The sequence below is a fragment of the Cyprinus carpio genome, chromosome B13 (assembly GCF_018340385.1).
Source record: "Cyprinus carpio isolate SPL01 chromosome B13, ASM1834038v1, whole genome shotgun sequence".
Classification (NCBI taxonomy): Eukaryota; Metazoa; Chordata; class Actinopteri; order Cypriniformes; family Cyprinidae; genus Cyprinus; species Cyprinus carpio.
The window spans coordinates 5,220,321-5,240,579 of NC_056609.1; the positions used below are offsets into that span (position 1 = coordinate 5,220,321).

At 36.2% G+C, this 20,259-nt stretch overlaps 2 protein-coding genes across 5 annotated transcripts; one reads left to right on the plus strand and one right to left on the minus strand.

Moving 5' to 3' along the window:
- Positions 1–1,017: 1,017 nt before the first annotated feature.
- On the plus strand, positions 1,018–12,670 carry elovl5 (ELOVL fatty acid elongase 5). The gene is made up of 8 exons (XM_042736113.1): positions 1,018–1,467; positions 2,763–2,827; positions 3,368–3,555; positions 7,437–7,514; positions 8,400–8,571; positions 8,980–9,104; positions 10,980–11,114; positions 11,196–12,670. Exons 2-8 carry the CDS (start codon positions 2,770–2,772, stop codon positions 11,313–11,315), a joined length of 876 nt encoding a protein of 291 aa, XP_042592047.1. The 5' UTR covers positions 1,018–1,467; positions 2,763–2,769; the 3' UTR covers positions 11,316–12,670.
- A 645-nt stretch (positions 12,671–13,315) lies between these two features.
- On the minus strand, positions 13,316–19,814 carry fbxo9 (F-box protein 9). Of its 4 annotated transcripts, none has more exons than XM_042736107.1 (13): positions 19,647–19,814; positions 19,030–19,095; positions 18,433–18,555; positions 18,217–18,274; positions 18,038–18,134; positions 15,590–15,720; positions 15,394–15,508; positions 15,163–15,281; positions 14,992–15,082; positions 14,454–14,549; positions 14,276–14,369; positions 14,020–14,174; positions 13,316–13,801 (listed from the first exon to the last, which is right to left on the minus strand). In XM_042736107.1, exons 1-13 carry the CDS (start codon positions 19,647–19,649, stop codon positions 13,693–13,695), a joined length of 1,257 nt encoding a protein of 418 aa, XP_042592041.1. In that variant the 5' UTR covers positions 19,650–19,814; the 3' UTR covers positions 13,316–13,692. The 4 variants fall into 4 exon arrangements, with proteins under 4 accessions (XP_042592041.1, XP_042592040.1, XP_042592042.1 ...); XM_042736106.1 differs by having other exon boundaries at positions 14,020–14,177; XM_042736108.1 differs by lacking the exon at positions 19,647–19,814 and adding an exon at positions 19,226–19,635 and having other exon boundaries at positions 14,020–14,177.
- Between the last annotated feature and the right edge of the window lie 445 nt (positions 19,815–20,259).

Below are 20,259 nucleotides of genomic sequence, written 5' to 3' on the forward strand. Positions count from 1 at the left end.
CCCCAGCATGTCTGACATAATGCTTTATTTTATTGGTCAGAGGACTGAATGTGCTTGGTGAAAATACTAGTTTTCCAATCTATTATTACACTTACTAATTTGACCTCATTTACATTAAGCAGATAACACTTGTATAGTTTACATTGGCTTGAAATGCAAGCTTTAATATGCTTAGGCCATGAATAAAAAATAAAATGGGTCTTTAGATATTATTTTCAGTCAAACTACAGGTGAAATTAAATATAGTGATTTTTTTTTTTTTTTTTTTTTTTTTGCGTGAGGTTTATGTTCAATGAAAGATTAAACAGTGTATCAAACACATGTCAGCAAAATAGATCTTATGCAGTTACTGGTGTTAATAATTTACCGCTTTGTATTCTAAAATCCAAGGCTGTCGCTGAACAAAAGTTTTATGGAAGGGCTCTTAATAATGTTCCCAGTCATCCTCATCTAATGATGCCAGGGAGTGTCAAGTGTGTGTATTGAGTGTGGTAGATTGTTTGTAATAATGGATAACATTTTCATATGTGATTCTAAGATGTGCAGTGGTTGGCGCATGATGCAAAATAATGGGACTTTGTATCACGCTGCATCATAAAGAATCAGCACACTGAACTATGACCAGATCAACCAGAGATCAGTTTTATTTTTTCACCTTTATGACTTTTTTATGCTTACAGAAGTCATTCTAATAAGCTTCTCTTTAGCGTGTAGCTAAGTTACAAAATGCCATGCAATTTACAACTAGAAACTAAAAACTACAATATCTATAAAAAGATTAACTATTAACCACTGCTTTCCACAAAGAAAATGTTACATGAGCACGTTTGGTGGAACTTGTGACACTTTTCCTGTGATTGTCCCCTTCACCATGGGCCCCTGGATGCGCGCTTGGCCTGTGATTGGTCTGTTTTGGCTCCACATCATAGCAGCGCTGTGATTGGTCTGTTTTAACTCCAGATGAATGGGGTGACTACTGACTTAAGTTCGCGAAACCGTTCACGCCTTGTTAAAGCTTAAAACAGAACGCGTCATAATGCAAGTCAAACAGTTACGTTGACGTTCTAAATCCATTTGAAGCACTGTCATGACGACATCAATCAAATTTCGAATAAATCCCCACTTTAAAAAGTGTGTTTAAAGCCACACCTCTATCCACAGCTCTGATCTTTTAACGCGTTCTAAACGTTCCAAATGCATACTTTGGTTCTCGGAATGGAACGTATCTGGATTTTTACATCTGCGTAACAGTAGAAGTGCAGTGAGGGACGCAGTGTGCTCGTCTCGCAGACTTTGCCCTAGAGCGGCAGTATAAAGAGAGTTATTGGAACACGGTCCGTTATACGCATCAGTTTAAGGTGGACTACAGACACTCATTAGTTCACGAGCTTTTACCACTCTTTCACACTGACGACACCATCCGCACAGGACTGAGCACAGAAGGAAACATATGTGTGAAGACTAAAGGTAAGAGATGCTTTTTTTTTTTTTTTTTGGATAGTCTTGCTGACCGCGACGCTCCCAAAAATGTCATCAGAAACTGCGCTGTCTGTAACCTCTCGAGCGCGGCGTCTAGCATCATATGACCTCGTCATAGGTTTATGATTATGTCACGCGAAGCCGTTCTTTATTTGTTCTGACGAAGAAATCTTAGCAAAACGTTTCCTAATCGTCTTTAAATGTGTTGTTGCAGTTTTCATCTGTTGTTTAAAGGCAACGCGATCTATCGAGTAACGTTAGTTGACATGACATGCAAATCAGTTAAAGCAGTATAATGAATCTAATTTTCATTTTATATTATATTCAGCAGTTGTTGTCTTTAATCGAGTTTTTATTACTTATTGGTATGCATTTAGACTTTTGTCAGTTTTTTTCTTTCTTTTTTATGTTGGTTTCTATCATTCCATCTCCAATCGTGCACATTTACAAATTATGAGTTTATAATGAACACATTTTAGTTTGCCATATTGGTTGTCATGAGATGTAGCCTACAATTTTCATACTGTATATGTAATATATAATATTTAGATGAAAACCTGTCAAGAGCATGTCACATTTCACCCCAAAAACAAAGTAAAGACAATGAAGCCTATTAATTGGTTAATAGGCTATTATTATTATTATTATTATTGACAATAAAGTTTATGCCCTACATAATTTCTTTCCACTAAAAATAGTGTGTGTGTGTGTGTGTGTGTGTGTGTGTGTGTGTGTGTGTGTGTGTGTATATATATATATATATATATATATATGTATATATATATATATATATATATATATATATATATATATAATTTTTGTAAGTGTGTCTGAGCCATTATACACTGCGTTTGAGCCACTGATTTTTATCAGGAGCTCTTGTATCATTCGTAGAAAACCTTTTTCTTGCAAGTACACGTTTCCATATATGATGGAAACAATGTCTCAATAATCGAATGTTCTCTTAACGTTTATGAATTCTCATCTTTAGTCCTGCTAACGGAAAAAGGGGGGGGGGGGGGGGTTCTGGGTTATAAGCACTATGTCTTGACCTTTACTGAGCTACAAACAGGCAATCAAGAGAATTTAACCTGATGGATGATAGTCCTCGCTGTAGGCAGCCATTTTTATTGCTGTAATCAATAAGTGTTCCAGCAAGGATTTATAAGGTTAGCTTATTTTGTTATATTATGTTCTAGGACTTTCACAGACAGACTGAATGTATATTTGCTCTGACTCTTGTGTAAACAGCTGAAGTAATCTTCATATGATTTCTCTCGAAGGTTGGAGATGGAGGCCTTTAATCACAGAGTTAACACTTATATTGACTCTTGGATGGGACCCAGGGGTAAGACCAATGCCAATACTAAGTCTTTAATTGTCTTTCTTGCAGTCTTAGCTAAACCTTTCTCTGTGTTGTGTTCCTAACTTTTGAACAAACTTTGCAGATTTAGTGAATGGAACATATTGTCACTTTATTTCCATGGTATTATTACTGCATGCTGATGATTTGAATCTGTCACATCATGTGTCATGCAGCCACGCAATCTCTCAGTCTGCCAAACTTTGACAAATCCAATGGTTATTTGATCCTTAAAGTGCTCATTGTATCAATCCAGTATCTTGGAAACATGGTTTCCAGGCTCATTGAAAAATAATATTAATAAAGTTTGTAATCAGATTGGTAGCAATTGCAATTTCAGCCTGCACTGTGAGTAGGCAAAGCAGCATTATAGAAAAAAATCAGCATTATAACAATTCTAATTTCTGATTGGAATGAGGCACATTTAAAACCATTTTTTATTGCAGAGGAACAACTGTGACTATTTATTGAACATCCTTTAGCAATAGCGTATGCATGAGGATGGTTGTGCTCTATCGATTGCAGATCCTCGGGTTAGAGGATGGCTTCTACTGGACAACTACATCCCCACTTTCGCCTTCACTGTCATGTACCTTCTGGTTGTGTGGATGGGACCAAAATACATGAAGAATAGACAGCCCTACTCCTGCAGAGCACTGCTAGTGCCGTATAACCTCGGCCTGACGCTTCTGTCTCTCTACATGTTCTATGAGGTGGGCTTGTCATAAAGAAGACATGTGTTTATGTGAAGAGGTCATATCAGTAAGAATCAAATTTGATACATTTTAAAGGGATACTCCATCCCAAAATGAAAATCATTAATCACTTACCCCCATGTCATTCCAAACACCTAAAAGCTTCATTCGTCTACAGAACACAGTTTAAGATATTTTGGATGAAAACAGGGAGGCTTGAGACTGTCCCATAGACTGCTAAATAAATAACAGTGTCAAGGTTCAGGAAAGTATGAAAAGCATCGTCAGAATAGTCCATCTGCTATCAGTGATTCAACCGTAACGTTATGAAGTGACGAGAATACTTTTTGTACTCAAAGAAAACAAAAATTCAACAATCCCTCTCCTCAGTGTCTCTCCAAATCATTTTGGCAAATCTGAGCTGTATGCATGCGGCGTACGCTCTTCTGTGTCAGACGCGCTGCACTGACCAAAGCGTAAATACACATATCCTTGTAGCGCGGCTGATACAGAAGCGCGTACGCTGCATGCATACAGCTCAGATTTGCCAAAATGGCGCTTAATTTTCATTTTGCGGTGGAGTAACCCTTTAATGTACTGAGAAAGGTGATCAACTGTGAGAACATCCTCAGAATTCAAATATCCTAACCCAGTCCAAAAAGAGCATTTATTAAAATATGACCGTCCATGTTTACATGTCACCATTGTGAGGTATTATTATCCCTGAACACCAGAACTTACAAGAACACATTTCAGTGCATTTCACTGTATTCTGTCAGCATACAGCTGTGATTTTGCATACATTTCCATGCAGCAGTAAAAGAAAAAGGGGCTTGTTTAAATCTAAAGGTCAGAAGGAGGCTGCAAAAAGAAAATATGAGTACTTTTGGAACAAAAACTGTTTGTCATTCTTCTGTTTTGGAGTGTTTACAAATGCCTTTCAGAATTTTCATTGATTTTACGTTGTAATAGATGTAACACAATCTAGAGCAGGGTCTTCAGGGTAACTTGATAATGGCAGGCAGGAAGCGTGCAGGAGTCTGCAGGAAGTACAGCTCTCCAGGAGCAGGGGGCTGGCGACCTCTGATCTAGATATTTGAATGGGACTGGGACCTTTGAAACTGGTATTGAAATGCCATGCACTTTGAAACTGATGGTTTGGCTTTTTGGAAACTGAACAGGACAAACCAACTGATGAGTCACAGTCCATGTGCACCTTAAAGTTCAGAGTCCTTTCTTGCCTAATTTGCACTCTCCACGCTATCTGCATTGCCTGGCTTTCCAAATATAATTAACACTAAATTCAGGATAAGCTCACAGATATGTTAGCTACAAGTTATCTTTAATCACAGCCATCAGTTGCCTCATCAATGGCAGTCTCTTTAGAGAAAGAAACCTCTAGGCTACAAATGCCCATCTCTTCTCTGTTAAAGGGATAGTTCTGTCATTTGCTTGCCCTCATGTCAGTTCAAACGCATCTGACCTTTTGTTTGTCTTTAAAATGCACATAATGCAGAGATATTTCTATGTAAACACCAAACTGTGACAAGATGCTCCAAAAGTTCATAAAGACATTGTAAAAGAAATCCTTATGAATCAATCAAGCAGTTGAAGACACACTCTTCTGAAGAGTCACTTTACATGGGCAGAACACAAATGGACAGAATTTACATTTTGGGTGAACCGTGCCTTTAAATGATTGTCCTGGTTATATATTAAGATTAATGTTCCTCCAGTAGTAGGCAATCACTCAGGATTTGGTTTTAGAATCAGGTTCAATTCATCAATATTTGAAGCATACATTAATTCATATCATGTAAGTTAATAATGAACGAGCATATACTAAAAACAAATACTAATATGTTTATAAATTAACATCAACGAATGCTTAAATATGTAGTTCATGACACTTAAAGCAAGCATTAACTATCCATTTTCCAAAGTGCCTGTCCTACTGTTTGTAGGGTCGTGGGATGCTGGAGCAGTCTGTGAGTTATTTGGTGTAAAGAGAAATTAGCCGAGTGCACTTCAGGACTTCAGAGAGACAAAATCAACCCTCTGACCCTGAGGAGCTCCATCAGGCCAAAGCAATTACGGCTATATTGAGACAGTCGAGCACCTTCTGAATACCTTGTCACCTGTAACACAAGGTCAGGCATTAATGAGAACCTTATTTGAGGTTTCATATAATTTTGTATAGAGGACAGGTGTGTAGCTTTCATTCTGCATTTGCTAAAAAAAACTTGAGGGCTTTATTCAAAATGAGACAATGAACAATGACAGATTAGAGGCTGATGGGAGATTTTCCAGGAGCTCTGCACAGTGTTGAGAGAAAGGTGAGAGCGAGATCATGCAAGAAATGAAAATGTGAAAAATTAAGCACTTTTGTCCAGTTTTCTGTACGAGTCGGCAGTAAAATATGTCCACGCATCAGCCGTACACCTGCAAGCCTCTGCAGTTGTTCATAATATTGCGCTCCGCTTCAGTTATCATGAGAGATTTTTATTTTATACAGTTACTTAAATCTATCTTCACAATGTATGCGCATGTGTGCGCAAGAGAATTTCTATCCATTTAATGACCTGTTTTGTTGAAATTGCAAGACTTGTGGTAGATATGAAGCATTAAACAAATCAGTAATGTTCTGAACTATATGAATTCATGACTTACATTAATAGTTGTAATTCTGTTACTGTGAATTCTTTTTTTTTCTGTTTTGTGAATTAAAAATATATTTTTCTTGTAGTTTTATTAGTTTGCATTATTTTAATATAAATATTTTTTTTCCCGTTACTGTGAACTAAAAATATTTTATTCTTGTGGTTTTATTAGTTTGCATTATTTTAAATATAAATATCTGCTTCTGTTACTGTGAATTAAACTTTTTTTTTTTGTAGTTTTATTAGTTTGCATTTTTTATATATTTTTTCCTGTTACTGTAAATTAAAAATATTTTATTCTTGTAGTTTTATCAGTTTGCATTATTTTTAATATAATTTTTTTTTCTGTTACTGTGAATTAAACTTTTTTCCTTGTCGTTTTATTAGTTTGCATTTTTGATATAAATATTTTTTTCCTGTTACTGTGAATTAAAAATATTTTATTCTTGTAGTTTTATTATTTTGCATTATTTTTATATAAATAATTTTTTTCTGTTACTGTGAATTAAACTTTTTTTCTTGTAGTTTTATTAGTTTGCATTTTTTATATAAATATATTTTTCTGTTACTGTGAATTAAACTTTTTTCTTGTAGTTTTTTTAGTTTGCATTTTTTATATAAATATTTTTTCTTTGTTACTGTGAATTAAAAATTGTATTCTTGTAGTTTTATTAGTTGGCATTATTTTTATTTTTTTCTGTTACTGTGAATTAAACTTTTTCTTGTAGTTTTATTAATTTGGATTATTTTTAATATCAATATTTTTTTCTGTTAATGTGAATTAAAAATATTTTATTGTAGTATTTTTATTAGTTTGCATTATTTTTAATATCAATATTTTTTTTTTCTGTTACTGTGAATTAAAAAAAAAAATCTTGTAGTTTTATAATATTGCATTATTTTTAGTAATGTGCTTTGAACATATTTCCTTCCTGACACTTATAAATGCTAAAAATGAAATGTATCCTTTTTTCCCGTGTTTGTGTCCATGAGAATATCACAAGTCTACTGACTGACTGAGACCTGGTGACAATACCATGGTACAGTGGTAGTATCAGGAACTGAGCTGGATAATGGCCATATTGAAATATCATGATATTTACATTGCACTTTTTTGTTAATGTGAACTGATCCTCAAGCTCCACAAGAATTAGTTCTAATTCCACTAATGTGTAATGAACGGTTAAAGCAGTTTTGTGGAGAAGGATGATTCATTCTGTTGTCTTTCTGTATCTGCAGCTGGTAATGTCAGTGTATCAAGGCGGATACAACTTCTTCTGCCAGAACACCCACAGTGGAGGAGAGGCCGACAACAGGGTAACACAACAAACTCCGCTTTACATTGTGTGATTTGGGAGTAATGTAAACTTCAGCTTTACTCTTACTAAAGACACAATATTCCCTATGGGTGGAATGCGTGAGTGTGCTGTTAAACTGGCTGCTCTGCTTCACACACTAGGTGGAAAATTCAGACAGGATTTCCTGAATAGTTCTGGAGCCTTTGACTCTGTTTTGTTTGCTAGGATTCTAAAATAGTTCTTTATGTACAAGCTAATTTATGTCAGCATGTAGCTGGGAAGCTCTTGGCGGCACAGTCACCTCATGATCCACTGCATGGAGATATGAAGGTTTATTTCAAGATTTAAGATGCATCCTCTCTGGGAACCCTATTACTGTATATTAGAAATCATATATCATATTAGAAATGTAAGCATTATACCAAAATTGTGGACAATGTCTGACATTAGAAAATAGGAAAGGTTTGAATATATGGTGAATGGAAGCAGTGGTGAATTGGGCAGTAACATTTATTTAAACAACAGATTTTAAATGAGTGACACTTTAACAGACTTTTTACTGAAATAATATACTTTGAATTTTATATATATTTATATATATTTTACTACATACTTCTATGATTTGAAGAAAACTACAAATGCATATTCAGTACACTAACATTCACTTCTTTTTCACAAGGATATTTCATGATGTTATTCTATAATGCATAGCTTATACATTTTAGCAGTATTATATTTGTTGTTTAGTGCATAGTTAGAGACCAAAAACTGTGTAAGTGGAAATCAGAAGTGGACTGAGAATCATTGCAGCCCTAATGATTTCATGACTTTTCATGTAACTGATGTTGCATGTTTGGGAAATGACATCTTGTGTCATTTTTTTTCTCTTTTAATCTCTCCTCAGATGATGAATGTACTTTGGTGGTATTACTTCTCCAAACTCATTGAGTTTATGGACACTTTCTTCTTCATTCTGAGGAAGAACAACCACCAGATCACCTTCCTGCACGTCTACCATCACGCCACAATGCTCAACATCTGGTGGTTCGTCATGAACTGGGTGCCGTGTGGCCACTGTAAGCTCCTCGCAGGGAAACTGCCCTGGTTTCACAGTCGCTTATCATGCATTTTATATGCTGCATTATTCAGATGCATAAAAACAAAGCAAACAGAACAGGGAAAAATGCTTGTCCAGGTGGTCTTTAAATAACTGTTTGCATAATGCAGGGTGATATTTAAAGGAGTTTGTTGAGTCGATCTCTGGCATTACCAGATCCATTTACTTCTTGGAATAGATTGTGGTTAGCGATTTATTGATTGAGGTGCATAATGCTGACTATTTATGAAAATTACAACCATAATCAATCTGTGAGATTGTACATTTTAAAATATATGAAGTCATAGTGAACCTAATGTGATGCTTCAGTGACTGATTTGATTTGCGATTGATTGACTAAAGCTGATATTACTGCTCTGTTCATCAGCCTACTTCGGCGCCACGTTTAACAGCTTCATCCATGTGCTGATGTACTCGTACTACGGCCTCTCCGCTGTCCCAGCCCTCAGACCGTATCTGTGGTGGAAAAAGTACATCACTCAAGGGCAGCTGGCAAGTACACGCTTTCACTCCAGACTTCTATAAGGACACTTACACAGTGCTTTGTTGTAATGAAATATGTGTTCACTGCTATATTCAATTTAAAAATGTCTAATTTGGTAAGGCTGGGTTTTGACACAAATTTCACCATTCGATTCGATTCACATTCACAAGCTTGCAATTCGATTCGAATAGTGATTCGATTGGATTCAATATAGATTATTTTGGATATATATCATGTACAGTACATGCCAAATTTTCTCAAGGAAAAAAATATCTCTCAATGCTGTTAAATAAACAGGAGAGTCAGTTGGTACTACATTACTGTAGTAGCCTATTAAAGATTAAAATAAACGGATTCAAATGAAAAAAAAAACTAGCTTCTCTATTCTTTTTCTATTCTATCTGTTCCTGTTGTTTTTATTTATTATATAATTTAAAAAAAACCTTGCTACATGTACTGCGTTAAGCTAACTGAGACTTGTCATAGCACTTGCGTATCATTGCTCTTTTGTTAGTCTTGATTGCTTACATTGACCTTACTTGTAAGTCGCGTTTGATAAAAGCATCTGCTAAATGACTAAATGTAGATGTAATGTAAATTACACTCAATTAAGTTTATCATTATAAAGTAACAATTACACAATAATATTTCTAATATTAAATGCTCACTGTCATAAAAACTTGACGGATTTATTCAAACAAATTAAACATTGACAAATTCTAGTGAATATGTTATATGGTGCATATATTTAGAAAAAAAAATCTAGCTAACTAATGAGTTTATGGTCATGAATATGTCTTTTTTTTTACATGACATTGTTTACAAGCTGTTCCACTGAGGTCTTTGCACGGTTAAAATTCAATTCAAGTTTATTTGTACAACGCTTTTAATGATACCAATCGCTGCAAAGCAGCATAACAGAAAATATTAAGTTTCTACATTGTATTTAGGAGTAGGTTATTAGCGGTGACTACGGCAGAAATGTACAGTAAGAATCGTGCAGTTAGTTACAAATTACACACAATCAAACAAATGGTGAACACTATTAACTGCAATGATTATAAACTTTGCGACTGCAATTAAACGTTGCGTTAGTTGCGCTTAAGCAAAATTTGGTAGTTTTATATGTTGTTCAGGTTTAGCTTCATCTGAGGTCATCTGGGGGGTTGACATCATCATCTCTTCTCAGATCTTCGTAAGGGTCGGATCCAGACTGAAGCTTGTGTAATTCATAGTTTCCTCGTAATGCAAGTACTGTCGCAGAAACAGAGAAGCATATAGAGACTAAATTAGCGTAGCTGCTGTTCCGACCAAGCAAAAAAAAAAACGGTTAAAACACTGATTGAGCGAATACTGTACTCCGTAATACTGTTGTCTCCTTTGTTTTAACACCTTCAGATGTTTATTTCATGCTGAATCTGGTATTAAAGCAGAAGTTATGATCAGTTCATGTGCACTTCCCACAAGTTGAGCACACCATTAAACAGCACCAAAACGGCATTTATTGTTTGAATACTGTAATACAATGGACAGAATTTGAAATCTGAGACTTTGTTTCATATCAAAAGTAGAAGTTTTTTTTTTTTTTTTTTTTACCCAGCCATGCTAGTTGGTTTGGATGTCTAAAAAACAGGACATAAGTTTCAGCTTGTTCACCAGAGTCAATGTCTTTTGCTCATAGGTAATTTCCAATTAGGGGAGCTTTTCTGTTCCTCTAGTATGCTTTTCAAGACAAAATGCTTGGAAAATATACATTCTGATGGTTACATTTGCCAGCATTTAGACGTCAACTGACCACAAGCAAACTTGTGTTAGCTTATTTAACCTAACTGAAGAGTCACTCCTGTTCAAGAATGATCACTGATGGCTGTTTCCGGTTGCAGGTCCAGTTTGTCCTGACCATGTTCCAGACATCTTGTGCTGTGGTTTGGCCATGTGGTTTCCCAATGGGCTGGCTGTATTTCCAGATCACCTATATGATCACTCTCATCTTACTCTTCACAAACTTCTACATAAAGGTAAACAAGCATCAAGAATGTCATTGTACCAAAGTATGGCTTGAAAAATTGCTCAAAATGTTCCCGTTCTTTGCTCCACAGACCTATAAGAGACACGCGGGATCTCGGAAGACCGATTACTCGAACGGATCAATAAATGGTCACACTAATGGGGTGGCATCCAATGAGAAGGTGAAATACAGGAAACCGCGCGCAGATTGACGACACTTCGTCCGCTTACAGTCCCGTTATTAATATCAGTCTATCCACTTACCACGCTACATCTATTTCATCTTTAAGAGACTCCTGACATTTTTGCACACTGCAGCCACACTTTCATATTGAACCCAGAAATGAAGAAAAGAGAGCTTTGGTTAGTGTACTTGAGTATTTGTTGTTTTTCATATGAAATTTTTCTTGAAATACAAAGATGGCTAACATTAATGCTGTACTAATTTGCACTGTTGCACACTACGCTTGTTTGTAGACATAAAGAAGAATTTATTAGAAGAATTTGACAAGTATACAGGAGAATGTCACACTTATGAGCTGAATTAAACACAGTAGTAGCTTATACAGCGTTTATTTATAGCGCAGGCAGATAATCTTGCTGTCAATAGAAGACAGTATGTAAAAGTCATAAGAGAAATACAGAAAAAATAGAAGCTATGTAGTTTTATGGACTAATCGAGCAAGTGAATTAATGAATGTTTACAAAAGAAAATGGACTGTTTATTTAATAAAAATTTTAATAGTTAAAAATAAAATAAAATAAGGGTTTAGTATTCCCCCAAATAGCCCTGTGCATGCATTGATAAATTGTAAAAGGGGGAAAAAACAGACCATAAATATACAGTTGTTTGTTGTATATGAAACTGTTGGCACAGATTATACTCCACCACAGTATCTCCAGCCTGCAGATGTCAGTTTAATATCTCATCAGTTCTGTTCTGTGCACATGGCTAGCCCTTGCATGCATAAAAGAAGCAGTTAATAGCTTCGTATTTTTTTTTATGGTGTCAAATGTCACAACGAATCCAGCACATCACTTTCACTTTTAACAATGAACAATGGCTTACACTGTAATTACAAAGCACTTTAAGAACTGTGTAACACTTCCCCTTTCCTTCCTGAGACACTGAAAATGCTGCATGTCTGGCAGTGAAGGGTATGCGCACAGTTCTTTAGACCCAGAAAGAGTCACTTAAAACAAATTTTGCCCTTGTGTTTGAACAAACTTTTTTCTTAACCTAGTCTGCTGTTAAAGTGTAATTTACGCGTTAAACCATTAAGCAAAGAATACTCCTACTGTAACACTCAACAGTTCCAGTTCTTCATATGATATAACAATTAAGCCATTCTCTCAGTTAGTATTCTGTGTAGGATAAGTAACAATATCTTGCATTACTGTAACACCTCCCTGGTAAAAGATATAATGCTGTTAATTCATGCTTTCAGTGCAGAAATACAGACCTACCCATGCAATGTACCAGATAGCATTTGCTAATAGCACAATAGTTGATACAAGTAGGCCGTTATCATTAGACCCAATAAAGTGATTTTTATTTGGAAATAAATCATGTGTCAGTCTTTATTTACTTGTTATTGTATATTGAGCTTTTATATATTGAAAGGTTTGTCTTATGACTTTAACTGAATTCTACTGTAATAAATCGAGTTTCCGCACGTTACATTTCCAGGACGTTTGCAGAATATGAAAAAAGAGCTAAGCAACTACAAACACTTATTCAGACTTAATCATAATCATATAATAACATAAAGAGAAGGTTTATCAGTGGATTTGAAAGAGAATATTATCATAGCTTTATATTCTCTTTAATATTATCACAGTTCCAATTCCCCTTGAACTAAATCCCCTTCAGTCCCCAAATCTCTGAGCATGTTATAGTTGGATTATATCTGTCCTCTTTTTTAAATTCTAGACCTGATTTCTGAAGGGTGCTTGGTTCAAAGACGTTCAAACTGCAGGGTCCAGTCGAGAAAACACAAACTGAACAAACTGAAAATTATGTTAAAAACACCCTTCTCTTCCCTTATAATTACTGAATAGAACAAAATCAACAAGAAAAACTGTTGAGAAGACGGGCTGAAATGGTGACAACATTTGAAACCACAAAGACCAATATTTCTTCCTCTGATGTCAATTTGACTTTGGGTATTATGCAACACAATTTACACCCGCAAAAGAAAAGAGAGCAAAACACAATATAGCTCATTTATTTGGGCGTTCCAGTTGTCAGTAGGCATATTCCCTCACTGAAATTCACAAAAACAAAGTGAACATTCAGCACAGTCGACTTGAAACTTACAGACAATCTTTTTATATATATATATATATATATAGTATCTTTATCTTTACAATATGAGCGAGAACGATCTTACACTATAATGAAAACAAAACATAATGCTTTGAGCTGTAGTTAAGACTGTAGGAATCTAAAAACATCACAGCGTTCTTGTACATTCATAAGAAAGAGCCTGGGGCTGGAAGCAGTAGGGAGAGCAGATGGAGGTGGCAGTTAGGTGTAAACCTTGAGGGGTCAAGGGTCGAGTGACTGCATGCATCGCTTGGGTAGTCCTACAGTGGACGCTCTGAAAAGGCTGTGTAGCTCTTCACTCGTGCAAAAAACAGAGGCGTGTACATTTTGTCTACATCAAATGCAGTGACAACGGTCTCTCCGGTCGATCTGTAGGGAAGAGAAGTTAATATACATTTTAGTTCACTGAAAAATTGCATTCATAAAGGTTTGGAATGACGGTGAGTAAAAGTTATTTTTGGAATTTTAGAATAGACTAAATCCTTCAAGCATCAGTTTCTCCTTCTAGATGATTGTGTGAACAGACGGCAGGTGGAATCTCATTCGCACTCGTCACATGTGCAGGAGAGGGCAGATTGGTGAGATACCTGTAGGTGATTTGGCAGGAATGGTGGATCCACACCAGCTTGTTGAAGCGCTGCCGTCCCCCTGAGGACAGCTGCAGTCCTACATGGAAGGCGCGCTCTGCTTCGGGGGCTGGGTTCCGCCTGCAGAACCGGCTCCTCTGGTACTCTGCCACCTTCTGCTGAAAGATGACAACTGCTTCATTGCTTGTAAAACAGCAAAGAAATAGAAGAGCGCTGTTAAAGGAAAGGGCCAATAAACTTGCACAGGCAAACCCACCTCTTCTTTTCTCTTGGAGACAACAACGTAAACTTTGGTTTGATTGTCTGTATCCTGGGACAGCCGATAATGACCAAACATGATGGAATCCACCCTGTGGAAATTGAAGATCAAGAATGACTTAAAGATGGCAAAGGGCCTAGAAATGTGCTTTCATCCAAGTTCACGTGACACGTACCTGGAGTTCTTGCTGCGTAGCCTTGGGACGGTGACCAAAGGGTCCTCAGGTGTGGTCAACATCATCACCTGACCATCAGGGAAGAAGCGCAAGTACCTAAAAGATCAGGTCTCGTCATATAAATTGTAATATAGATCAGTGTGCTTAAGTGAAGAAATGAATACAAATAGATTTTTATTTATTTTATAGTTCAGTTGTATTACAATAGTAATAAAACTGTCTTATGGATAATAATTATCATACTTTACTATTGAACAAACACTATCAACAACTAAACGACGTTTGAGTTCACTTTAAAATCCCAGGTACAAGACTTTATTACTCTATTCAATTTGGTCACTCTTAATTTTGATTTCAAAGTGCAACAGATTCATGCATTTCATTTTAAAATCTAAACATTTTCATCCAGGGGGTGCATGACTCAGGACAATCCAGTCTAATAAAATCCTGTGGGAAACACTGGAAATGCATACAGGGTTGTAAATACTGACCGAATTTTCTTTTTTGAGCGGAGTATCCTTTAAAGCCCTTAGCTCACCTGTAGTACTCCACCTGGTGCCAAGCCCTGTAGAAGCCATCGAGAGACTCTTCCCCCTGACGGATGTATGATGTTTTACTGATGTAAACACCTGCACAAACCACGGACCTTTAGTGAATACTGTCCATGCAGCACACGTCCAAGAAGACGTACACAAACGCACGTGTTTACCATCAAAGCGTACACGTGGCCTTTCCAAAAACATCTCTCTCCAGGATGAAAAGGGCAGCATTTTGGTGCAGTTCCGCCCCCACACCCTCAAACAGGCAGACCGCCAAATCTCAGGGTCCCTGAAACAAGACACCCACAAATACATCTTTAATGGAGAAAATCTGAGTGCTGTTCTTGAGCACAAGCCGCTATAATGCTAAGGGGGAGCTGGTTTACTCTGATGATGATCACCTCGCACAGATATAGAAACCCCTGCAGACCAGAGAAAGCTGCTCTAAGGCTCGAAGGTCCAGGTCACATGACACCACCCAGCGGAAGATATACATGAGCACCTCGAAGGGCAAAGCTGTGGACGTGAAAAAAGGTCTGTCAGGGCAACGGGTAAACTCTAGAAATCCACAGAGACTATCTCCAGTGTGAGAATTACCTGAGATGTGCACCTGAGTCGTGTCGGTGTCAGGCTCACACAGCTTCATGGTGCCGTCCCCCAGCGTCAGCTGCTGTTGGAAGTACGTCAGTAGATCGTCTATTTCCCGATCTTTCTCATTGTCCTCCAAGCTAAGGAGAGGGACAATCAAAAATTCACATCATCATGCAATCAAACTTCAAATGGCAAACCAAAAAACAAATACGAACTTGTCAAGTATTTTGCATGTATGCAAAATAAAGCTTATTTTCAGGGTCATTTTTTGCTTATTATAGGTAATTTTCATGTTTACTAATTAATTTTTTTTTTTATTGTCATTATGTATTTTTTTTTATTGTTGATTATTGTGTTATGTAATACAGTTATGAGAATTAAAAAAGTGCATCATCTGGATACATTACAGTAATGAGAAAATGTGCTTAAAGGGGTCATGAAATGAGAAACCAAATTTGCCTTGATCTTTTGGAATATAAGAGGTCTTTGTACCATTAAAACGTCCTGCAAGTTTCATAGCTTAAGACGTCCTCCCCATATAAACGAGCCATTTATTTTAATCAAGCTCTAAAATACAGCTCGTTCTGGATCCATGGTAAGAAGTGACGTCACGGTGCGAAGTGACGTTCCAACCATTTGCATATGAACGCCTCCAGCACAAGCCAAACTGCTCATTTCGTATCGTTGTCGCACCGCGCGTCACAAGTGTTCATCGACGGACAGCGAGTGGGTCTGTGTACAGGAAAAAATTACAATGCCACGCAGATGTGCTCAAACATAAGGTTTTATCAACTGCAAGAGTCGCTTTGCATCACCCGCTACTGAAACACGTTATGCCTCAATATGGCTGGGGGTGTTAATATTGATCCATGGGCACTGTCGTTAGCCAATCATAACAATGGGCGTTAACACTGAACTCTTAAAGGGGAAACAACCCAAAAACAGACTGTTTTGGGAAGGATGAGAAACAGGGTGGACAAAAATGTCATAATTCACTACATTTTAAAAGTTTTTAAAAATTTTTAAAACTATAGTAATACTATAATTGCACCTAGGGGACCATAATAATAAAATAAAAAAAAAAACATGTCATGACCCCTTTAAAAACTGTCATAAAAATCACAAAAGCTTCATCGTTATATTACAAACAAACAACACACACACACACATATATTATATATATATATATAGTAAGGTCAAAAGTTTGGAAACATTACTATTTTTATGTTTTTGAAAGAAGTTTCTTCTGCTCATCACGCCTGCAGTTTATTTGATCAAAAATACAGAAAAAAATTTAATATTTTAAAACTACTTTAAATTATATTTATTTCTGTGATGCAAAGCTGAATTTTTAGGATCATTATCACATGATCCTTTAGAAATCATAATATGATTCATTATCAAAGTTGGAAACAGTTCTGCTTAATATTTTTTCAGAACATATGATACTTTTTTAGGATCATAAAAAAAAGTAAAAAAAAATTAAAAAAATAAATAAAAAGAAGCTATGGTTTAAAAAAAATATTAAATATATTTGTAATAAACTACACTACTGGTCAGTAATTTGGGGTCAGTAATTTTTTTTTTCTTTCTTTTTTTAAATAAAATCAATACTTTTATTCAGCAAGGATGTGTTAATAAAAAGGTATAGTAAAGAAAATATATTATTATATATATTATTAGATTTTTTTTTTTTTTTTTGAATAAATGCAGTTCTTTTTAAACCTTTTTTCATCAAATATATTAGACAGCACAGTAAATCAGAATATTTAGAATGATTTCTAAATGATCATGTGATAGACTGGATGTTACATGTGACACTGAAGCTGGCTACGGTTATGATGCTGAAAATTCAGCTTTGCATCACAGGAAGTAAAAAGTATTGATTTTTTTAAGTATATTCAAATAGAATATATATTGTAAGTTGTAATAATATTTCACAATATATACTGTTTTTTGTTCTGTATTTTTGATCAAAAAATGCAGGCTTGATGAGCAGAAGAGACTTCTTTCAAAAAAACATTAAAAATAGTGTTTCCAAAACTTTTGACCTGTACTGTATATATATATATAATATATATATTATATTATATATCTATAATATATATATATATATATATATAGGCTTATTTAAATGGTAAAGAACTGTATAAAGTAATACGGTTATGAGAATCTTCAAAAACGATCAAAGTTGTTCAAAACAACTAAAAAAGTGCATCATCGTGATACCTTACAGTAATGAGAAAATGTGCTTAAAAACTGTCATAAAAATCACAAAACCTTCACTGTATTTATGCAAATTACAAAACACACACACACACACACACACACACACACATATTTATATAAATAAACCATATAAATGTTATACAAAGTCGCATACAAAGGGTCTGTACAAAAATAATATCCATGACAAAATTTCCGTGACAGTTCATTCTGCACCCGAGCACTTACTAGCTCCCAGCACGGTCCGGATCAGGACTTCTGCTGTAGTTGATCTTAAACTCAATGTCCGGCACCAGATGCATTGCACTCTTATAGTACTTGATGGCTGCGAAGTCAAAATGGGGAAATTTATACCTGCAGCCTTCATGGAGTCCATTTTATAAGTCTGATTGTTGAATCAAAAAGACCTTCATAAACTGCTCCGTTCTGTTCTTCCTCGACAGCCTTCAGGAACAGCTCTCGGGCCTATGAGCACACATTCACAATCAGTGAGGAGACAGCGTCGAGTGAAGGATACAACATTACACATCAGCACTGTGACAGCACAGAGTTATTTTGGTCAAGAAACGATCTTTTCTTCTCGTAGAGAACGTCATCCACTATGAATAATCACGAGCTCACACCTTTTCCTCGTTAGCGATTTCCTGTCTCCTCTTCAGCTCAGCAGTTTTAGGGACGCTTTTCTTTCCACCTGAGCTGGGCTGAAGCTCAGACATCCACTTTGCTCGAAAAGCACTGAGCTCCAACTGAAACATCAAAAATCAACTACAGAACTCTATTGATAGATTCTGCTCATAAGAAGTTCAGTATTCCCACACCTTCGGACCAAGCAAAGTCCTTCCACTGGCAGAGCAAAATAAATTTTGATGAAAGATTCAAAAATGTTTTTCTTGGAAATTGTGTGCAACTATGAATTATGCACAACAACACCAGAAAGGAAGTAGTTATGAAAATAGATTTGTAAAGACAATCAGTGGAGCTGATGTTCATTGTCGTATCAGTTATCAATCCCCAGAATTCATAGCTTTAAATGATTATACTAAGAAAATGTCTTTGAGATTTGCAACAAGAACGGGACATGTAGGGTGAGACTTGATTTGAACAACGGGAGTCAACTGGAGTACTAATGAATTGTGCACAGTCAAATTTATTACATAAAGAGGGTTACAACTTCCTTTCATGTCTTAACAAAAATAAATAAGGAGACCAGGCTCACTAACTTGCAGATTAGAATCCTCTGTATTTTCATCTTCCCCTTCTTCAACAGTGTTTTGGTTGCTTTCAGCCTAGAAACAACACATATTCAGTCATTTCAAATTATATATTTGTATATTAATTGAGTAGGTGAAAATACATAGTTAAAAAAAAAAAAAAAAAAAAAAAAAAAAAAAAAGGTGACGCAGTTCTCACAAACACCTGATTAAAAAACTATAACCACGTCCATGTTTGGTGTGGACAATAAGAGCGACCAATCAGAGACGAGCAGAGAGCTTGACATGCATTTATGACCAGGCCCAGTGCAACAGAATATCATTGCACTAAACTTTCAAAACAAACGATTGACTGTCAAGTTAAACTCAGTTGTTGCGTGATTTACAGAACTGCAAACTTTGTAAACAACATGCATGCACAACTTTTTAATACACATACACGAGGAAATTATGCATATGTGTTATTATTACACGATAAACATTTAAGGAATTATTTAAGACTGTTATTCAGTCAAAAAACACTCGGGTTTGTGTGACAGAACTAATACACGTCATGACTGCTAACATGCTAATGTTAGCGCTTGATTAGCAGCTTCGCTGATCTTAGAAACACGGTTTTTACTAACCATAACAGCTTATTTTGCGAGCTCTTTTAATGTCGCGTTTAAAGTCGAGTATTTTACAGATCACGATCAGAGAAGCGGACGACAGAGCGGACAAATTTGCGAGCTCGCCACACGGCAGCCATCACGATGAGTGTGTGACTGCAGCAATGGCGACACACTTGTTTTGAGCATAGACAGTAAAAGAAATGGACACAGCGACCCCATTGGAACTCAATTGAGACAAGTGAAGCCCGTTTTTAGCGATTTTTAGAACTTCCGTTTCTGACGCGCAGACTCAGGCTAAGCTTGATGACGTCAGCAACCTGTCTGACAGATGTAAATCTTCTAGTAGCTGTGGGTGCAAACTGCCATCGTTAATCTTGCAGAGACGGCGAGTTTGAGCGGGGAGTTCTTTGGCGTGAGTGAGCAGGAGTAAGTATTCTGATTAATTATTTTGTATAGTATTTTTAAAATGTAACGCCAGTACGCCATATCTCTTGACGTCTCCCCGATTGACTGCGAGCTTCTCCTCCTGTCTGTACGGTAATTTCTCTACTGTGCGACAGAGAGTCGAGTGGTTATGACGCAATCGTTAGCCTATTTTTACAAAAAACTGTTTCTACGGGGCCATAAT

Coding starts and splice junctions, on each gene's coding strand:
- elovl5 (XM_042736113.1), top strand. CDS start 2,770: ATGGAGGCCTTTAATCACAGAGTTAACACTTATATTGACTCTTGGATG. Junction 3,556..7,436: donor CTCTCTACATGTTCTATGAG/GTGGGCTTGTCA, acceptor CTGTATCTGCAG/CTGGTAATGTCAGTGTATCA. Junction 11,115..11,195: donor TCACAAACTTCTACATAAAG/GTAAACAAGCAT, acceptor TTTGCTCCACAG/ACCTATAAGAGACACGCGGG.
- fbxo9 (XM_042736106.1), bottom strand. Junction 18,275..18,432: donor AAATCGCTAACGAGGAAAAG/GTGTGAGCTCGT, acceptor GTGTGCTCATAG/GCCCGAGAGCTGTTCCTGAA. Junction 15,509..15,589: donor GACTCAGGTGCACATCTCAG/GTAATTCTCACA, acceptor TCACGTCCACAG/CTTTGCCCTTCGAGGTGCTC.